Source organism: Lycorma delicatula, chromosome 7 (genome assembly GCF_047948215.1).
Source record: "Lycorma delicatula isolate Av1 chromosome 7, ASM4794821v1, whole genome shotgun sequence".
NCBI lineage: Eukaryota > Metazoa > Arthropoda > Insecta > Hemiptera > Fulgoridae > Lycorma > Lycorma delicatula.
Genome location: NC_134461.1, coordinates 119,182,861 through 119,204,993, shown reverse-complemented (window position 1 = coordinate 119,204,993; position 22,133 = coordinate 119,182,861). Strand labels below are relative to the sequence as shown.

Sequence of the window (22,133 nt, the reverse complement as noted above, 5' to 3'; positions counted from 1 at the left end):
TTGTTTTTAAGTTAGGTCAGTTTCAACTTTTGTTGCTAGTTTATACTTAAGAAAAAATAATGCTAGTAACAAGTTTACTTGTATCAATAGTTATCTGTTGGAAACCCTAATCAAGTCAAAATTATAATAGTTACTATAACCTAATGAAGATTAATACTAAAATAAATTGTTCCACAAAGTGTGAGGTTCAGTTAATAATTTTTATTTTAATGACCAAAAAAGTCATGTGCTGAAATCTGCAAAGAAATTTGCTCTGTTTGTTTGAAGGTTAGGTTTGAAAATGGTGTTTATTTTGAGAAATGAAGGTGAATGTTCATATTCAAGAATGTAGAAGTTGTCTTCCCGTGATCTCAAATGATCTGTTGAAGAAAAGAATGAAAAAAAATCTATCAAAACATGATTTGGAGTTGGTTTTTTTTGTTTGAATTTTGAACATGAATTTTCAAACATTTTGTGTTGAGTGATTTATAACAGCCAAATTTGATTGCAAAATTTATGCTAAAAATGTTGTCAGATGGATACAAGGGAAATGTTTTGCTGCAGCTCAAACATTTTTGTAATGCTGCCAAATTAAAAGAGATTAACTGCTTACCACAGTGCGACTGGAGATGAGAGTTTGATATAGTATCCTAATGTTGAAACAAAGCAGCAGTTGATTGCACCACTTTTCGAGTCTTGAGGATGGTTGACTCGCCATCCTCAAGACTCGAAAAGTTTAACCAAGAGCGTTCAGACAGGAATCTTATAGATACTGTTTTTGTGACAAAGGGATATTTCTCATTCAAAGAGGAAACATGCAAATTAGTATTCTGAAATTTAAAGAACTCTGATAAGGCTTACAGAACAAAAGATGCAGCTGCCCTATGATATTTTGTTACTGCATGAAGCCTTTGACTGCGCAAAATTTCTGGGTGTTGTGTTAGATGATAAATTCTCTTGGGATGAACAAATTAATTTGCAAGGAAATCAAGCAATATTTTCTGTTTGAAGTGTCTTAATAAAATGTTAAGCTTGTCATCATTATTAAATGTTTTTTTTATGGCTTTTTATATTTTCATCTTAAGTATAATGTTATCTGCTGGGATTCAAGAAGTCTTAACACATTTTCCAGATGAAAAATCGGACTGCTAGATAAATTACGAATGTTAACTTAGCAGAGTGTCAGTATTTATGAATCTGCAGTCTTTTTTAGAAAGAATAGTGTCACTCATTCTTAAAAAAATAAATATTCCTAACAAATCACACAACTGTTTTTGTATAATTGAACAAAATATTTTAGCCAGAAAAGGCCTTATATACTTCCGTTGCCATTTTTAATAAATTACTTAACCATTAAAATCTTTCCTCCAGTTTTTTAAAATGCAATTAAAAAATTTTCTTTTACAGAAACAATATTATTTTGACAATGAACTTTTAAATATTACTAATTAAATAACCCCGATTTCTCTGCATCTCCATTTAACTTGTACAGAAATGTATGCTAAAATAATTTTTATTAATGTTTTGAATTATTTATTTTGTAGTTATGTAACAAAAACACATCTAGTTTCTTAAGATATCTAGTATCTTAAGTTTTAATTAACATTAACTAAATACGTTTTTATTGTAAATAGTTAATATGGACTTCTGCTATTACTTTTAAAATTAATTATATATTTTATGATATTGCTCTGATCATGCTTTTACCATAGTTTTCCTTGAACCATCCATGTAAATGATTACCATTTACCTGGTAAACGATGCCTTTCCTTTTGGAGCAATTTTTTCACTCATTCTGATGAGACGGTTCCGTTTTTTATTCAGAGTAACGTAGCATACCTATCCATTTTTGATGTGATCTGTTTAATGTATTGTTATACACCTATCAGAATTAAAGATTTATAAATATGAAAATGGATTGATTATCCAGTGAGGTGTACTCTGCAAAAAAGTCATGTTTTCTGTATCCAGAAATCAATTTTAGCATTATTAAATGCTGAAACCAAATAGAGAAATATATAAATGAATGCTTGACAATCGGATATTAATTTTTTTTTTTTTACAAAAATAATGTCTTAAATATTTTTCACCCAATTTGTGTGCTTCAATAAGGCAGCCTTTCACTTGTTATTGCTTTTTCTTTATTAAAAAATGATTTTGCCTAGTTTATTAAATATTTTCACATGATTCAGTTAACATTTATTATGTTTTAAAGGCTGGACCTGGTACAGTATCACAACTAGATGGTCAAAATGATACATCAGATGATGATGATGAAGAAGAAGAAGAAGATGAAGATGATGCTGATGATGAAGATATTGATGATAAAGATGATGAAGAAAATGAAGACAATGATGGTGGTGCTGAAGAGGTACGTATTAGAATTCTTTTTTTTCTTCAGTTTAATTAGCGATTAAATCTTATTTTTATTATTCATAACGGTTATTTTTATTCAGTCATACTGGGTGAACAATTTAAAATCAAACTGCTACAGACTAAACACAGTTGTGATGTATAACATTTTATGAATTAAATGAAAATGTAAATTAAATTCTTATTTCTAATAGCAGAATTTTAAATATTTTTATGAAAGATGTTCAAAGTGAGCATTCTGCATAGCAAGCACTTTTGTTCTCAGGTGATCATATAAAGAGTTACCTAACACAAAATGTTGTTGTAAGCGCCATCAATATCTTGTTGAATGTTTCCCTTCAGTTCATCAGTAGTAGGGGGATTTGATTCATGAACTCTGTCCTTCAAGTTCAAAAGGAAAAAATCACAGCTAGACAAATCTGGGACAAGCAGAGGTCACCGCCCTCTGCTGACAGTTCATTCTTTTGTGAAAGCAGCATGAATATGTGGTAGTGAATCATTTTTAATGTGTGACACATTGCTCCATCTTGTTGAAAGAAATATACTCTTTTTCATGATCTGTTAACTTCTTTGAAAATTGTATGATATACTTCTATATTGATGTTTCAGCCAAAAAATATTGACCCCACTATATGATTATCAGAAACAGTACACTATACACCAATTTTCTCATCATGAGGTAGATGCTCAAACATTTGGTGGGAATTATTAATCACCCTATGTCTGGTGTGGAAATTAACATGCCCAGATGAATGAAACTGTTTCTCATCAGACGTGAAATTTAAATCTTGAAGAATGTTATGGCAAAATATTTTACACCAGTTTGTTGTAATAACTTAGGATAGATTTTTTTGGACTGGCAGAATTCTTTGAATATTGGTTATTGCTTCTGCAGTCCTAGTGGAAGGTTGCCTCTTTCATTTTGTGTTTTAAACTGACCCCATTGTCCACCATTTTTTAACCAAATTGTATGTATTAATCGTTATTGGAATATTGGCATTCAGAAATTTTTACATGTTTCTTGAACGGATCCAGAAATGCACTGTAGCAATGCTTTCCTTGATCAAATAAGGGATTTTAGAATAAAATAACTGCAGATAATGATTGGCTAACGACTGACAATAGATGAGAGTAATAACATACACAACCAGTAGTGGTGCTATAAGTTGCAGCATTCAAAGTAACATTCAGATAACTGTAGTTTGAGCTGGCTCAGTTTGGTTTTAAGTTGCTCGTATAGTATTTAAAAATTAATTTTAATAATTCACCTTACTAATTTCTATTTTAATGTATTTTAATGAGTATTTTTATAGTATCTGTTTTATCAGGCAAAAAAGGTTATATTTATTAAAAATGTTTTATTTTAAACTGTAGAAATGTGACTTGTTTCCTTTTGAAATTTGATAAAATAGCTGATTATCTATTACTGTTACTGCAATAATTAGTGGAGAGTAGAATAAATGTTTTGATGACTTGCTTAAATTTGATTTAAAATTAAACTTAAAATATTAAATTAGATTCATTATCTCATTTTTCCTGATTGTTAGATTCATTTACTATATTAAATGTAAACCTGTAGTACTGTACTGATTAACAGAACGTTATATATCATGGTTAATAAAATTGTTTAATTAAAGATAATAAATGGTATAATTAATTATAAATAAAGCCCATTTCATTCAAGTAAGCAGATATTAGAGTAAGCATTTGTAAGAAAGCAGATATTTATAAAATAAAACTTGGAAAAGAAGACAGTAAAAGATTTTGTGTAGTTTTGATGAATAGAAATTTTAAAGAATGTTGTCAGGTGCATTCACAAGTGGACTCATAACATTGACAAATATAAATCTAAATTTAATACATCATATTAAAAAATATAAAATCTGATGTGGACTCCACATGACTTCCTTGTACGCCTATTAAATTACACATTTTTAAATTTGTAATTTAAAAATGTGCATTGCACTTCATGTGTAAACTTATTTCATGTGAAAGTGAGATACAATTCTCCAATTCTTTAATAAAGTGGACAGTTACACAATTGCATTATGGTGGACATCACATTTTTAGCGGTGTCCATATCAGCATTTTATATTAGTTTATGTATTAATTTCGTTCATGTTGCAAGTAGTTATGTGGTGTAAGTGAGAATCTGTCGGATCTGTAACCATGGGCACATCGGTTCTAATCCAACTTCATATATATACATATTTTATTTTATTTTTATTATCCTCTGTAAAAAATTTTGAATTAAAGTGAAAAGTACATAAAAATTTTATTTCATTAATAACTTCTGATTTTTTTTTTATTGTTATTCAATTTTGCAGTTAAGAAAAGGTCCAAAATCCAAAAAAATGGATTTTGGCTTTTTTGGACACTTTTAGTTCAGTCAATTGCAATCAAATGAGGATGTGCACAACTAGATGTTACAGCAGCCCTAAATATAAAATTTCAACATTCTATAGTTATTCATTTTTGAGTTATGCAAGATACATACGTATGTACAGATGTCACACCGAAACTAGTCAAAATGGATATTTCCATTGAAATCTGAAAACCAAAATTTTTCACAATCACAATACTTCCTTTCCTTCGTACAAGGAAGTAAAAACTTTTTTCTAACAAGAAAAAGATACAACAGTAGTGATAATATTGGTAATATTAACAATTTGTACAAATTAAAATTCTATACCCTTAAAAATTACACATAATAAAGAAAGCTGACAACCAAGTTGTAATACTTCCTTGTGATTTGTTATCTGTTCTTATACAGTGGTAAAATAATGATTCATTAAAATAACCAAAAAAAGTTTTAAAACAGTTTTAAAAAAAAAATCATTATTTTTAAAAGTTGACTGGCTCCCCCTCCCCCAATATTGCCCCAAAGTATTTTTTATCATTTGCACTACTACTAAGCTTGGAAGACGTAAAAAAAAAATTGATTAAATATATGCAATAAACAAAAAGATAGCTTTTTAATTTTTAGGGAAGGCGGGGAAATCTTGGGGCAAGGCAAGTAAATCCAGGTAGCAAATAAGTATTAAGTCCATTTGTCACAGTTTTTTTTGTTATGTTGGTTCACTTGTCCCTAACATATATTAACATTGGTAGCCATACTGTAGGCTGAATTTAATGTTGGCTGTCGAAAGGGTTACATGTGATTTGGTATGTTCAGATTTCCAACTTGTGGAAAATATGGAACACAGAATTTGCATTAAATTTTGCTTTAAGAATGTAATAATGTGCAGCACCAAAGGGCAGTTAGAGGTGCCCTTTCAGTTAGAGGCAGGCAAGAAGAAATAAAAATAAAGATACAACCAGCAGCTCAACCTACCATGCGGGACTTACAGCTGTTAGGTGGGGAGGGCCATTTGAGTTAAAGGACATTCCCCTGTACTGAGAGATACTCCACCATAGGTGCAGTGCAGGGGGCGATGGAAAAAAAGTTCACTTCTGCTTAGTTAAGAATTTCCTTTTTAACATTCTCCCATACTTTTATATTTTGTACCTTATTTTTTTTACTCAGACTTTTTGCAATGTCCACCTCAAAAATCTTCTTTACCTCATTTTCCTCAAGCTTCTTTAAATTCCACTGATTCATCTGACACCTTTTCTTTAGGTTTTTAAACCCCAATCTACATTTCATAATTACTAATCATGGTTGCTATCAATTTCTGCTCCTGGATATGCTTTACAGTCTATGAGTGAGTGTATTTCTAAATCTTAGCTTAACCATGATATAATCTATCTGATATCTTGCGGTATTGCCCAGTTTTTCCATGTGCATATTCTATTATGATTTTTAAACTGGGTTGCAAAACTCAGTAAGTTTGTCCCCTCTTTCATTCCCTTTTCCCAGCCCTTATTTACCCATAATATTTCCTTCCTTGCCTTTTTCAATGCTTGCATTCCAGTTTCCAACTATTATTAAATTTTCATCTCCTTTTATATGTTTAATTGTTTGTCAATTTCTTTGTATACATACTATCTCATCATCGTGGGCACTTGTAGGCACATAGATGTTAACAATCATTGTCTGCTTAAGTTTTGATTTTATCCTGATAACAATGATTCTATTTCTAAGCTTTTTGAAATACTCTACTCTCTTCCCTACCTTCTTGTTCATTACGAAACCCACTCCTTGCCTGCCCTTTATTTGATGCTAAGTTAATTATTGTAAAATCACCTGACCAAAAGTCATTTTCCTCTTCCTATTGAACATCGCCAATTCCTACTACATCTACATTTAACCAATCCATTTCCCTCTTTAAATTGTCTAATCTACCAACCTTTTTTAGACTAATAACATTCCATCCTCCAACTCATAGAATGTTATATTTTAATTTTCTGGTGACCCTATCCTTAGTAGTCCCCACCTGGAGATCCAAATGGGGGACTAGTTTACCTCCGGAATATTTTACCAAGGAAGGTGCCTCCATCTTTGTTACATGAAAATGCAGAGAGCTACATTTTCTTGGAAAAAAATAACAGCTGTAGTTTTCCATTGCTTTCAGCTGCACAGTACTCGGAAGATTGAGTGATGTTGATATGGCCATTTAAGCCCTGACCTACACCCTTAACAACTACTGAAAGAGCTGCTGCCTTCCTTCAGGATTCATTCCTTGGTCAGGCTTTCAACAGATGCCTCTCTGGTGTGGTGTTGCACCTTTGGTTGAGCTACTCTGTATCACTGAACACTCAAGCCCTGTCACCATCGGCAAGGTCTCATGATTCATAGAGGGTGACTTTAAATTAGGAGTGATAAAGAAATATTTTTTATAATGAAATGTAATTTTTTTCCAGGAGCCTTTAAATTCAGGTGATGATGTTAGTGAAGAAGACCCAACTGATATGTTTGAAACTGATAATGTTGTAGTTTGTCAATATGATAAGGTAAATCTGAATCAAATATTATTAAACTAGGTTAATCATTTTGCATATAATTTAATGGAATTGCCCCAGAAATAAATTAAATTTTACAAGTCCTTGTTACTCCAGATACCTGTATTATTTTTTATTTTCTCACTATTTATGTTATTTAAATATAACTGTCATAATAATAACCTTTAATGTAAATATGAAATAAAATTCAGTCTTATTTTACTGTTGAAACTATTGTTTTTCAAAATCAGTGCAATGAAGTTTTTGTTCTTTTCTTGTTTAGAAATTAAAAGAAACTTTGTTTCTTGTTTTGTTCTTGTACAACTGCATCCTTGTATTTTTTTACTCGTCTATAAGTAAATCAGTACCAAAAAGAGGAAAATAATAATTGAATAATCACTATCAAATTTTTCTTGGTATAAAAAAATAAAAACGTACAATTTCCTTTTATTTTATTTTTTTTCATTGAAATTAATGTATGTTATTCAAAATTTGTTGAAAATGTTAAGTTTTTCCATCCAGTTCAGATTTACGTGAAGTAAACTTGAGATAGAATTTTATAATGATATTGTAGAAAAGTGAAAAGCATTGGTGTTTCTGCAAGGGCTGTTTCAAGTGAAGATTCCATATGAACATTACCCATTTCAGACAGGTGAGAGTCTGTTTATTGCCATTGTTCAACACATAGGAAACTCTTGTTTGCCATTTATTGCAGAAAAGGTAAAAACAGAAAAGGTCTAGAATAGAATTTTCTAATTTTGATTAATTTAACAAATATAATATTTGCCTACTATAATCAATGGCTCCTATTTCTGATTAAAAACGAGTTACTTCAATAAGTTCTGTAATTACTTGGCCTGTGACTAAATAAATTTACACCATAGAAACATATGTATTGCTAATGTGTAGATTTATTTTTTTTGTCATCCATTACAAAATTTCATCAATCCCTGTTGCTGCATTTTTGCTTATGTTTTTGAGAAATTAATAACCTATCTGGTTATTTGGTTATTAAAAAAAAAAGAAGAAAAGTCTAATAATCTTTCATTGCAGCATAACACAGTCGAGTTGTATCTAGTGATACATTATTCCATATTCCTTTTATTAACCTGATAGCATCTAAAAACCATACTACTGTTGTTTAGTGTACTATTATACAATTTCTTTTAAAAAATTGGCAATTTATTAGATAGTAAAACTCATTATATTTTGACATTTCTTAAGAATTCAATGCGTTTTTTAATCCTGGTTTTCCTCAATCTATCAGTTACAGTGATACTGTACTTCCTAATTGTAACCAAATAATCATGGTATTATGATCTTCACCTTTCATTCAGAAGATTCTGGGTTCTAATATTAATATTCTGGGCCAAAATTACAGTATTAAATAAATATTGTAATTTTCATTAAATATTATTACATAACAGTATTTATTTCAAAATTAAATTGACAAATATTAAACCTCTGTATTTATTTTAAACAAAAAAATTATTTGCTAATAAAAACCAAGTTTATAAGTTGTTCTACTTATTAAAACCAAGTAATTAACATAAAAAAAATATAAATTCAACTGTATATTTTTTTGGTTTTTTTCTCATTATTACTGGGTTCTGTTTAAGCTGTTTATTATCTGTGAATTGTATTGTAGTTTTAATGATTTTTTATGATTAAAAATCTTTTAAATTTTTCATAATAAATGATCTCATTTTATTCTCCAGGAATATGTTGTTATATGAACTACACAATCTTTTTTTTTTTTCAATAAAATGAGGTTTTTTCCAACAGTTTTCTACTATGCTCTTTATTGATCAGTGTTTCAGGATCAATGTTTGCCATACTTGGATGATTACATCCCTAAAAGGTGGATTGATTGTGCAGGACCTATAGCTTGGACTATATGGTTGTGTCATATCATTTATATGATGATGTTTACTTGTTTTATTGTGGTTGTAAAATAATAGGAATAATTCATTTTAGTATAAGTAAATTTATATATGTGAACAAAAAGTGTATCTGGCCATTTATTTTCATATATTACTTATTAAGAAGATTTTAAAGAATAGGAGAGGAAAGTAAGGAAAATTGAAAGAAAAAATTGGATTTTTTTGTTTTAAGGCAGCATTTTGGAATGTAAGTAATGTTTCACAGGTTACTTTATGAAGTTTGTTAAAAAAATAACGGAACATTTTTAATTACTTGCCAACAGAGATATTTAGTGACTTACCGTTGCCAGCATTGAGTTCTGCATAACTCCTGTGTAATTACATGTTCTTGGATTGTTGATATATCATTTAGTTTTGGGTTACTATTTTTTGAGTGCAATATTTAAGTGTTAGCGATTTTTGTAATGTGCCATTTTTAGGAGCAACAATAGAACGTAAAACTTAGCATGAAACTGAGGAAAACTTTCACAGATGCATTTCAGCTTTTGCAACAAGCTTATGGAGATGATGCTCTGGGTTGTATGCAATGTTGCGAATAGTTTTCACGATTTAAAAGTGGTTATCAGTCAGTTGAAGATGACCCTCGACCAGGAAGGCCTTCAACTATTTGGGGCATGCAAATCAGTTGGATCATGCCATAGCAGTTTGACTGAAAAATTGAACATGCATCGAGTTGCAGCAAAGTTTTTGCTCATTTGATGACTGAACAGCAGAAAGAACATTGAGTGTATGTTTGTTGGTAACTTCTTGAACAAGCCAATGACAAAATTCATGCAAAGGATCATAATGGGAGACAAAAGCTGAGTTTAAGGCTATGACATTGAGACAAATGTTCAGTCATCACAATGGATTGGCAAAGGATCTCCACACCCGAAGAAAGCATGTCAGTCTCAATCCAATATCAAAGATTTTTTTATTTTAATGCAATTTTGAATTCTTGCCTCAAGGTGAAACAGTGAACCATAACTGTGCGGTTGTACGACTGTGCATCATATAACCATGTGACATTTTACAATGGTTACATTAAAAAATCCGCAAAAAAGAGACCGAGTTGTGGCGAGACAACTCACGGTTCCTTCAGCATGACAATGCGCCCTTATACTCAGCTTTATTAATTCATCAGTTTTGTGCCAAAAATCTCAGCCTCCCTACTCGCCAAACTTGGCTCCTTGCATTTTTTTCATCTCTGAAATTAAAATCAGTGATGAAAGCATGCTGTTTTGAGACTATTCATGACATTAAAGTAAATTTGTCACAGACCTTAAAGGCCATCTCAAATGAAGTTGTCTAGGACTGCTTCACGACGTGGAAACCGCTGGGAAAAGTGTGTGAATAGGGGAGGAGAGTACTTTGAAAGTGACAAGAACCAATAATCTGTAAAATTAATAATAAAGATTAAAAAAATAGAGTTCGGTTATTTTCTGAACAGACCTAGTATAGTAAGTTTAACTAGCTGTTATTTTGTATCAAAAGTATGAAAAAAATTCAAGTCTATTGAAATGAATTAATTTAATAGGGGTGGAGAAGAAATCCACTTGAAACTTACGTCATCAATTTTCTGCAATATCTTGAATGAAGAGACATTTCTGCCATTGAAATGCATTTTGATAAAACTAGTGATTACTGAGACATAAAATATAAAAATTAACATGGCCTTAATGTAGTATGTGCAATAAATAAGTTGTGGTTAAAATTATATCTGACCATGGAAGTTTGCTTTCAGAAGTTGTATGGTAGTAAAAACAGATTTAATTTTCCTAAAATATTGTTATATTACTTGAACAACATAAAAATTTCCTTATATAATACAGTAGTAATTTCATTTATACTGACTATGAATGAGGGTAATATTCAATACGGTGTGACAAATCAGTTTTTATCTTATGTTAGTTTTATGAAACTTTTTGATAGTGTTTGTTTTATTGTTTATCATCAGATTATAATAATTTTGAAGAAATCTGTAAATCAAATTATATCATTACAGATAACTAGAAGCCGAAACAAATGGAAGTTCCATCTGAAAGACGGTATAATGAATCTTGCCGGTAAAGACTTTGTATTTCAAAAAGCTAACGGTGATGCAGAGTGGTGAGAAAGTTATGTAACCTTATTATTATTATGATAAATATTTGATATGTTCCTATTGAATTTGAATGAGTGAACAATAATTATCTGGGATTTACTTAACTTGTCTGAACTTATTTTACTTTTTAATCTTGTAAGTAATATTTTGTTTATAATGATTAATATTACATGTATAAAATATTGGATTTATTTATTTTATGTACACAATGTAAAATGAACCCAAATAATTCCACTGTCAATTAAAATTATAAGAAACATATTAAAAAAAACTTTTATGATTTCACTTTGTTGATTTTATATTAACTTTAATACAATTGCTGTAAAATATTTTGTTTTATGTGTTTGTCTTAATTATTTGTTTACATTTAATTATATCTAATCTATAATTTAAATGACGCAGAAAATTAAAAAAAAAAAAAATATATATATATATATATACATTTACTTAATTTTTATTGCACTCCAGTATAATCGTTGCTAACGTAATGTAAAAATGTTCATTGAAGTTATTGGTCATGATTGTTCTATTTAGTAATGAAAAGAAATTCTGTTTAAGCATTTATAAATATTTTATAATTTTGTTATATATTTTTTTTAATTTTTATGATTTATATAGTTAGTTAACTTATGGACAATTTATTTTTTTTTTTTTAACACATCCCTTTAAAATGTAAGGTAGTAAAGGGCAGCATGTATTTTAATTAAGGTTGAGCTTGCTATAAACTCAATTTCATAAGGGTGAGCTAGTCATTAATGAGGACTAGTATTACAGTGATTATAATCCTTATATAATCAGTTTGTAATTGTACTATAACAATTTTTTTGGTTAATAAGATTATATTGAGTTCAGTCGATGGAAGTAGGAATAGTTATGCTATGTAATAGATATCATGATTCAGTTTATTTAATGAAGTTGTTGGATTACTTACAAATTTTTACATTTCATTTGAACAGTTTATAAATATTTGTAGTTTACCAATATTTTTAATAGTTTGAAATAAGAAAGATTAATGCCTAGTTTAAAAAAAAAAAAAAAAAAACACCATCATATAGAAAGTGTACTTAATATTATAAAATAAAACTGTTTTAACATTCGTAACCCAGATATCATTGATATTCACCTATACTGATCTAGTAGGAGCTAGTTTATGGCTATGGTTAATTCAGAAAGTCATGAATTTTTATTTTTATCTGAAGATTTTTATTATTACATTATTGAAATCGAGATATAAATGAATTTCGTAATTTTTATTTACTTTATAATCTATAATTCATTTTAAAGGAGGGAAAATGATTTCATTTTAAATTCTCACTCATGCCTTTAACATGCCTGAATGTTCAGTTAATAATATTTGCATTTACAAATTCAGCACTCGTCATATTTTGCCAGTATGAATGTATTCAGTTACTAAATATATATGTAAAAGTTGAGAAATGTATAAAGTTTGCGGTTGAGTCGGTTTTCATACTGCTTATTTTTTAATTTAGTGGGTTTAGCTATTAATTTATGGGAAGAGTTTGTTACTCTATCTTGTTTCTAACAGAAGGTTGAGCAGGAATGACTGTAGCCTTTTTTTGTTTATTTGATTATGTTTTAACTTGTCCAAAATTTTATAGTATAATTTTAATTCTCTGTATTAATAAAATCAGTATTTCTCAGTCGTCCATTAAAATCCTGTCAAATCTCCTATCCATCCCTAGAAAAAGAAAAAAATTAGTGTGAAAGATAAGCTATTTTTTTAAATGGAAATAATCTGAGTTCTGCCTGATTTAATAAGATCAAGATTAACAAATTTTGTCATTCTTACTGATGTTCATTCTGTAATGATTTAGTCATTTAAATTTGTTCTTACTATCTAACGGTTACATTGTAAAACATGAGTATTCAGAGTTAAAAGCAACGACAATTTCCTTTTTCCATTCAGTATCATATTAATTAATGGATTTTTTTAAAATTATTTATGTTATATTGTTTTAAAGAGAATTTTTTTAAAGAATCATTTTATAAATAATAAAATGTTAAGTCTTTAAATCTGTTTTGTTGTTTGTTGCGTTTTAGTAGAACTGATCTTTAATCATTTTATTTTTAACTAACCATATGTGTTTCTACTCAGTAAAGTCTTTGTTAAATATTTTTTATCTATACCATTTTTTTTAGTAAGTGATAACGTATCTGATCATTGCATATCTAGTAAGTAACTCATGCTTTTAAAACGTATGGGACCATATTTTATTATAAATTAAATGTCAATCAATCTTCTGAAATTAGTAATTAATTTGTGTTATTTGTAATATTGTGCAGTCTATTTGTTTGTGAACAGTTTGTAAATTTAAAATTTGTAACATAGTAATTTTCATGGTAAATTTATAATTTTCAAGCTTTCTACTGTACCATAAATCATTTTTTTAATTTTTGCTAAATTAGGAAATACCTCGTTAATTTTCTTTAAAATTGCACATTTAATACTATTAGTGAATTATTTTGTATGTTGATGTCATCGGCCACTATAAATATGTTTTTTTTTATTCTATAAGCTAGTAATAACTTTCTTTTTCAGAGTCTCTTTTCTTCAATGGTTTTGTTTATTTTTTAAAGTTTCATTTTAATTATTTATGATTATTAATTTTACATTAATTTTGAATATGATATCTTATCTTATTTGTTTTTACTGAAAGAGGAAATAAAATTGTATTGTTTTGTATGTTAGTTGAATGAGGAAGTATTGTTTTCATTAAGGGTCTAAATTATTTGTTAATATGAAATTTCAAAAGAAAATCTGCCACCATTAACTTTTGAATGTGATATTTTATGTTTGTTTTTATCTAAATCATAATTGTGTTTAAAATTATATGCTGCTTAAAATATCATATATATAGTAAATATATTTTTTCATAAGTAATATTTTAATCTCTTTATTATGATTGATGAGAGCATAATAACGCTTTAAGATCTTTTTGACCCATTCTGTTTTAGATGGAAGTTTAAGTGTTCATGTTAATGAAAATATATATATTAAAGAGCATGTCCTATGTCGATTTCTAGTAAAACTAACTTGATTTGTTTTAATCTTGTTTTCATTTGTTGATGTGAATGTGTATTTTTAATAAAAGTTAATTTTTGTCTGGAAGTTTAATAATCCATAAAAGAAAGCGTTAAATCCTTTAACAGTTCAGAATTTTTTGAATTCGTGATATTAATTTAGAATATTTGACAATTATAGTTTCATATAGTTACCCATTTATGCATTAAATTTTCAAATATATAACCAGGCCGTATACATATGGCTTGATTTAATTCTTTTATCAGGGAAAATTGAGTCCTATAAGTCCTATATTGATAAAGCAGTAAAACTAAGTAAGTAAGCTTGCTAATAGAAGATTATGTAACAGCTATAAATAATTTAGTTATTAGCATTAAGGAAATTCAAAATTTAATTTTAAGGAATCACCTGTTCGTTAAGTTCATGCGTATTTCCTCTTTCCATTCATTTCTTTGCTCATTTTACAGTTGTTTTTATACCAAATTTGTGTACATGTATATATTACATTTATAAATTTCAACATTTCAGTATAACATGTCATGTATAACATTTATACAATAAAACAAAATATGTGCTATTATATATATTATTTTTTAGTTTTTCTTCTAAATGGAAAAATAGCAATAAAATCACAAAGAATGTCTTGTTAGTTATAATATCCATTACAGTTAAAATGTAATAGATAATTTATTTTGTATTTTACTTACTCCTTCCTACTTCCTATTGAACATTATTATAAAAAAAAAAATTATTACTAAATTATTTTATATTTTGCAGTTTTGTATTGTTTCCTGCCATATCCTGTGGTTTACATTAAATTCCTTCAGAAATTACTAATCCTGAAGTAATTCATGTTAACTATTGATAGTACAAATTCTTTCTTAATATTTTTATAAGTTTGATTATTGAAAGACATATTTTCAGAAATATATGTATTTCATTAACATTTGTTTGTCGTTGAAGAGATGTAATAAATTTGTTTTAATTTTTATTTATTTAGGTTTTAGGCTTTCTTCTCTTATTAGGGCAGAATTTTCTTCTAAAAATAAGCTATTTAATTGAATAAAAATAAATTTATGAATACTTAATGTGAAAATACTAATTTGCATATCATCATTGGAAAAGCTTTTTTTATTAAAAAAATGGGCAGAAAGAAGTTAAAATAAATGTCATGTCTTATTTTTTAATGAATTCTCTATAATGTAAACTACATAAACTTTTACTTCTTACTTAAATATTGTTGTTATGTTTATTATATAATAATTGCATTTTGATGTACTATTGGGTTAGTGGATTCACTTCTATAAAATTTTAAATTACTATTTAATTAAATTATTGTTCTACCTATATATTTTTTTTTTAGAGCACATAGGTAGAATTTAATTCTGCGCAATATAAATATCTACTTATGAGAAAATTTATTTTCTTTAATGGTCTCTGTCTCATGTTCAGTAAAATGTGTACCCATATTTTTCAATCATATCTGATGACTGTCGGGGGAAAAAAAATTTTTTTTCACACAACTTTCCCTTGTTGTTATTTCTAATGAATCTTAAATTTTTTCATGCTAGAGAAATATATTTATGTTTTGAGACAAGTAAAGAGGAGTAGTTGAGTGTTTAATAGATAGCATCTGACCAGAATGCACTAGATAACAAAATATGAAGCCATCATGTTTTATGGGTGGCTGTGTTATTGCACATCTGTTATGAGATTAATATTAACAAAGATTTTTCTTGTTCAATTCTATTATTACAAACTGTATCAAATCAAACAGTAATCTTTTTACTAGACATTAAATTATTTTCTTGAAATTATAAATTGAAAATTTTATCAATTGAAAAAATTTTTAAATTTATGAGTGATAGTAACTCGTGCGTCAAGGTTACCTACCATACCTTTGCTGACCATATTTTAAGACTGAATATTCATCCTTACTGAGTATTTTTTAGGATGGATTTACCAAGTGGATAATTTAGTGCTGATTAGAAACTAAAAGTAAAGAGTTAAGATATAGATAACAGACATATTAAACATTGTACAATATGATTAAATTGTTATGAAAAAAGTGTTAGGTTGGATCGTTTAACATTTTTTTACCGTATGTAAACAATAGCACAGTATGTTAAAATTGATACTTAAAAAAGTTATTTTTTATGTAATTAAATTAGTTGTCTTTGTATAACAGGTATATGTGTGTCAGCTTTTGCTATTTTCCTCAGTTTCTGTACGATTATTGCCCTTCTTTCAGAAAAGTCTTTGAAAAAAGAATTCTAATTTCTTATTGCTTTTTTGTTGGTTTTTTTTTCACTAAAATTTTGTTTCATTACAATAAAATATAAAAATTCATTTGTCTTGTTATAAAAGTTTGTAACTAGAGGCTTTTGTGTAACTCCTTGATAAATAACATGAGCCTCTGGACTAGCTCACAAGCTGTTTTCACTCCTTTAAATGTAATTAAAACAAGGATCCAGTTTAGATATTCAGGCAATTGGGATAAGATAAAAGAGGGATAAATATATTTTAGAGAGATTGCAACAAAAATAATTAAATTAAATTTCTGAATATCATTTTTTAATTTTTTAATCTGTTTAGATAAAATGTATTCTTGAACTTAATCTCATTTAATTAATGATGTGTTTTAATTATATATATTTAATATTTTTTTATGATAATTATGTCTTTCTTCAAGCATGCTGGTTATTCATATTAGTTACTTTCAGTTATATTATTGCTATTTATTTAGTCATTTATATTTATTTATTTGTATGTATTTTTATTTTAGAAATAATTTTTGTGTATATGATTATGTTAATAGCTAGCTAGTCCAGGGTAAATTGTTAATTTTTTTTTTTTGTAATTAAACTAGTTATTATAAATTGCATTGTTATATACTGTTATTGCTAATAATTATTTATAAAAATAATAAACAATATGTTTTATTTTTAGTCCTAAAAAACTTTCAGACAAAATATTATGATTCTCTTTGTCACTGCATCTATATCACTAACACAGTTGGCCAACAAACTTTGTATAATCTTCTTTCTTATATTAATATAAACTTATCAGAGATAAATCAGATGCTTTTCACAATCTTAATAAATCATGTGATTATGGATGTTCCTGCTCTCTGCTTACATTAGTTAAAAGACTCAGTTTGGTCTTCACATATTATGGTGACAACTAAATTTTTCTTCTAATCAAAAAATACTTTTGACAGCTAGTTGAATGTACAGTGTGTATGAACATTTAAGTTAAATTTATAATTTGTTTGTAGTTTTTCCTTCCATATTTTTTTCTAAGCCCTCCCATTTTATAAATTAGATAGGAAAATGGAATTATGGTTTGTGGAGATGTGAATTTTATTTTTAAGAAGCACCTTGCATTTATTATATATTATATATATAATATTAAAATAATTAAATATAGAATTAAAATAATATATATCATATATTAATTCATATTACCTGTGCAGAATTCAATATTAATAATTCTTATTTCAGTAGACCAGGCCTATTTTGGACTGTGATTTAAAAAAAAAAATATTTCACTCCATCTTGAGAACTGAAACCCAGAACCAGTATGTTATCCTGCTATGCTAATCACTGCAGATTCTCTCATAATGTTATGTGATCATTATTGTGGGTGTAGAGAAAGCTATAGTTAGATTACACATATCTGTTATGGTTCCTCAAGATATGATTCCTCTTTAACCTCTTAATTCAGTGTTGTTTCTGTTCTACTCCAGGTATTTTCCTGGCTATGTGGTACTTCATAGCTGAAAAATATCTATTGGTTAAAGAAGTGACCTGTCCATGCCTTACAAGATGCAAAAAAATCCAGTTACAAAATAATTTATATATGGATGTATGAATGCATATTGATATATATTTTTATATATTTATTTTTCTGTTTAAATTGTAGTCAACTAAATTAGTACAAACTCTTAATTAAAAGTATAGGTTAAATTAAATCATCAAAATTTTATATCACGTTAAAAGTTAATCATCCAGTAAGATTAAAGTGTCTGCGTGTAAAATGTACAGTCAGCCTATCCCATTCAGCATAGTCAAAACATAGTCTGGTACTAAGTCGAACATCATTGTTAAAAGGCGATTCCAAATGATTTGCGCCTTCCATTGCAATTTAAAGTTGCTATATAATGTCCTCTCTAGCATTAACCTTTTCCAGTAACACACTCATGCTACACCTGACAGCTTCACAGACACATATTTAACGACTGGTTGTTATGAATTCTATCGCCAGCATTATGCAGTTCTATCTTTTTAATTATTATTACTAGCAGTTCATTATTACATCATTCAAGTTATATATTTTATGAATGTGTACAGAAAAGTTGTACACAAGTAAACACAGCTTTAAAGAAGGGGTGTTTGTAAATCCAAGATTGAATAGTTTTAAATCAGTTTTGAGATTTAAGCCAATATTTACACAAATTAAAAATGCCTTCAATGTTCTCTATATAGTCTTAACTTGTTCAGCTTGGTTGTCTTCCGACCATGCCAGACAATTTTTGTTGAAGAAGATTTTAGATAGTTCTTTTTATACACATGGCCTATTCGTTTTCTATTATACAACTAGCAAGTAAGTTCATGATTAAAAAAACTTTATAATTTATTATATAAAATGATTGATTCTCCAAAACAGGCTTATAGCCAATATATTTACAAAAGGTTATTTTTTTCTTAAAAACTTGTATTAAACAAAAATAATTGCCTATAGTGTGATATATTTTGATTACACGATCAGGACAATAACAGATGAGTAAAAAATGTGATGTCAAATCTGATGTAAAAATATGTCAGTTCTGCCAAACAGCTGGCCAAAGGACGAAATTATTCTGGCTGACCAGAATGGGTTAAAACAATTACTTTAGCTTATAGCCTCCCCAAAAAATTATAGAATATCATAAATGATATAAAAAAGAGCCCAAAATAAGTCATAAGTGTTATCTTTGGGGACTTTATTGTAAGTTTCTTAATATTAATTAATTATACCTTTTGAAAACCAGTTCAGTAAGGTGGTCAGTTGGTCTGGTCATTTCATGTAAGTTTACTATCAATTTTTACTGCAAGAAATTGAGGGTATTATTTATTTAACTTCCCAAAAATGCAACAGATAATTAAGTCTGTATTAACATTTAAAAGTTAATTTATTTTTATTAAAATGTTCTGCAAATTTGTTTAATTTTATATTTAAATTTGTTTGTTGAATTTTTGGATTGTCATCAAAGTCAAACACTAATTTGCTTTATACCTCTGAATAGGGTTTAGTCTACGTTATAATATCTAGTGGGTAATTATTATTTTTTATCATAATAGGATGGCAAGTATTTTAAGGCTTTAAATATTTTTTTTTTTTTAACAAATTTAATTATACTTTTTTTAAAATATATTTTTAATAATTTTTTGTTGTTTTTTTTTTACTTAAGGCTTAACATTTGCCATTTAATATGTTTAAAGTAATTTAAAGTTCTATGTTACTCATAAAATTAATAAGGTATATTTTTAATTTAGCACACTGATAAGTTGTATAAAAATATTTGATGACTTTTTATTACTTAAAACATATAAATCAGATTTACAATTTCTCTTTAAATAAGTAACAAATAATTTTTGTAACTTATATTAATTGGGAGAGTTTAAATTTTAACATAATACAATGATCCAGAAAGTTTTATTAATGTAGTTGCAACTTTTTTTTTTATTAAAAGTATAAACAATAAAATGTTTTTTGAATTTTTAATTTAGTTAATTATAAATAAAATGTGGAGTAGTTTTAAAATGAAATTGAAATGGTGATATATTTATATAAAGTATAAATTTCATATTCACTTCTTTTATAAAATAATTAATTAATGGTTGTGTTTGTTAAATGTATGGGTTTTTATGTTATATAGTGTACTAAGTCTTTCAAAGATTATAATTTCTTTATTTACATGTTATTTGAGTAATTCTTCTTAATGATATATATATATCATTATAATTATTATTAATATATTACGTTATATACTTCATGTATAATAAAAATAGTTATGTACAAGAACTGTTGTTAATTTTGAGTAATAGCTTTCATATTTGAGGTAAAAATGGTTTTCCATTCTTCAAACTTGTGAGCTGATATTATGTGTCTTTTCTCTTTTTGTAAATATATTATTTAGTAAAGTATATTATTAAACATAACAATCAATAATTAATGTATCACTTTTAAATTTTTAAAACGTATTGCTTCCTTTTCCTTCATCATCATTAATGTATTTTTATGTTATAGAATAGGCAATGGTAGTAACATAACCAAAAAATTTAATTTATTGATACTTATTTTGGTCTAAACAGGCATTCTCAGTTGAGGCGTTACTGCACTAGAAACCTCCTAGCTTATTAAAAACATCAGTTTTAAATTATGTTAAAGACAACTGAATTTGTTTAAAAAAAATCTTGAAACAACAGAATTTTAATAATATATCAAATAACCATAATCATCTCAAAAGTGAATTATTTTTCATTAGTGTATTAAAAACCATGTTTTTATCTTTTATGTTCTTTTACCTACTGCATAGTATTTCTTAACTTTCTTTTCATAATTTTTCAAGCTGTGATAAGTTGGCACGTTTTTCTTCCTAACATAAAAGTATCAGACTTATATACATTGCTTTAAAACAATTCTAATTTTCTATTAGTTAGTCACTATTAATAGTTTAAAAATCTAATCAAATTTGAAAAGTTGACTAACCGTTGGACTTAATTCGTTTAGGATTATTGACATTTTTAATACTATTTGTCATTTTTAACAGCAGTTTTCCTACATTGTTGGAAAAATGTTTATAATGGTATGAACTGGTATAGAAAATATTGTTTTATATAAAATATGAAATTATTGCTAAATTAGTTTGTTAGGTTAGGTTTATGCAAAGTTTAATGTAGGAAGTTCAAGAAAAAAGTGTTATTCGGATAAAGTGAAGCACAATTCAACACTAAATGCATTTTATGTCTATTACATGTCTTCTTGGCTTAGAAACCAGTTCTTAAATATTTTACCAAGAACCAATTCTTAAATATTTTACCAAGAAGCGTAGAAAATTGCATGGTAAGTCAATTTTTTTTACAGAGAATGATTTTTATGCATTTCAGCATATAAACTTTTGATTTCTTAGGAAGTGGGTATTTTTATAAATATTGTTTTGAACTTTATTTTAAATACTTAAGTGTAATTTTTATAGTATAGATCCAGTAAGGAGCTATTTTTTATTCATTTGAATATATTTCATACTCTTTATCTATTCTTAACAGATTTTACTTAATATCAAGTATATAAGTAAATGACATACTGGCATATATATTACAAAAGTAAAAGCTGTTTGAAAAGTTGTATCATAAAACCACTAGATAATGTTTATATACTATTTTTTTATTTTCTGTAACTTTGAATTAATAATTCACCACAGAAACTTCTGAAGCTTGTATGTGAGAATATAGAAATGGAAGTTGTACCATTGGAAAAATGCTGAGATTGATTGGGACCCCCAAATGAAAGGCCAAGATGCTACCATTCCATCATGAAGATCAGTGGATAAAATTTAAACGTATTCCTTTCTGCATTCTTCACATAAGTGTAATCAGTGAAGAACAATTTTGTAGTATTTAACATCATCAGGATTTCCACAATTCTTAATGGAAATTCTTATTTCACTACCATTTTTGTGTCCCAATTAAAATTATAAAACTGTTTTGCATTTGTAAAACTTGTTTAGTGGATGTAAACAAAATCCACGTATAAGATTGGTAGCAGATCGATTTTTATAAGAAGCCTT

The 22,133-nt window shown here is 27.4% G+C and overlaps 1 protein-coding gene across 1 annotated transcript in view; it reads left to right on the top strand.

The window, feature by feature from the left end:
* LOC142328202 (transcription initiation factor IIA subunit 1-like) overlaps positions 1-20,509 on the top strand; it is a 50,194-nt gene extending 29,685 nt beyond the window's left edge. Inside the window, exons 6-8 of the mRNA XM_075371786.1 lie at positions 2,195-2,350; positions 7,156-7,245; positions 11,161-20,509. Of these exons, the coding sequence (XP_075227901.1) occupies positions 2,195-2,350; positions 7,156-7,245; positions 11,161-11,268 (354 nt within the window). The 3' untranslated portion in view covers positions 11,269-20,509. The remainder of the gene's footprint in view (positions 1-2,194; positions 2,351-7,155; positions 7,246-11,160) is intronic.
* The last annotated feature ends 1,624 nt before the right edge of the window (positions 20,510-22,133 follow it).